Raw genomic sequence first — 726 nt, 5'->3', positions numbered from 1 at the left:
GCTCACCCGACTTCAGGCGAGACGTCGACCATTCCTCGGGAATAGTTCTTTCAGTGGCTGCACTAGACGCCCTTAGAGGCGCGCGGCGCGGGCGGATGACTAGGGGAGAAAAAGCGGAGATCCTAGCTCGAGCGCTGGGGAGACGTGCGCAACCTAAAGTTGGGAATAGGGGGAGAAGTGTCAGTGTGAGGGGAGGGCGTACGCCGGCGTTTTTGCCTTTGAAAACTGAACAGTTTTTTTTACGTGCATGTGCGTGGAGGTTCATTACAAGACGGGAAAGGAAGCCCCCACAACCCAGTACGAGGACCCACCTCCCCGTATCGCGTACGTTACGTATGTCGACGCCCTGCGTCACCCCACTCTAGCCCCCAAACGCTAGCCTATGAATACAAGTGCCCTCCGACACGCCGCGTGGTACACCGGTAGCGCGCAAGCGTGGGCGCGCAAGCCGCCGCCCCCCGGTCATGGACAAAGTGAACACTGCATGCGCGCTGCCCCAGAGCGGAGCCGCGCACCCCGAGCACACCTCACTTCAGCCTCACTTGTCGAGGGCGTCTTCGGCGGGCGGCTGCCAGGTGAGCTTGGACGGGTCGCAGCGCAAAGAGGTGCCGGGCGGGTGGAGCTTGAGGTGCTCGTCGACAATCTTTGGCGAGACGGAGATGACGTGCTGCCCCTTCCAGTACTTGATCAGGTTGAGCGACTGGAGGGTCGAGATGATGTCGTCCG

General features: G+C 61.3%; 1 protein-coding gene across 1 annotated transcript; it reads right to left on the bottom strand.

Annotated features, from left to right (window-relative positions):
* Positions 1–538: 538 nt before the first annotated feature.
* EMIHUDRAFT_254750 (hypothetical protein) lies at positions 539–700 on the bottom strand (the record flags this gene model as incomplete). The annotated part of the gene is made up of 1 exon (XM_005777111.1): positions 539–700. A coding segment is annotated over one exon (162 nt), but the record flags the coding sequence as incomplete, so codon positions are not given.
* Positions 701–726: the final 26 nt, after the last annotated feature.

Source organism: Emiliania huxleyi (genome assembly GCF_000372725.1).
Source record: "Emiliania huxleyi CCMP1516 unplaced genomic scaffold EMIHUscaffold_2697, whole genome shotgun sequence".
Classification (NCBI taxonomy): domain Eukaryota; phylum Haptophyta; order Isochrysidales; family Noelaerhabdaceae; genus Emiliania; species Emiliania huxleyi.
This window is presented reverse-complemented; position numbering and strand designations above follow the sequence as displayed.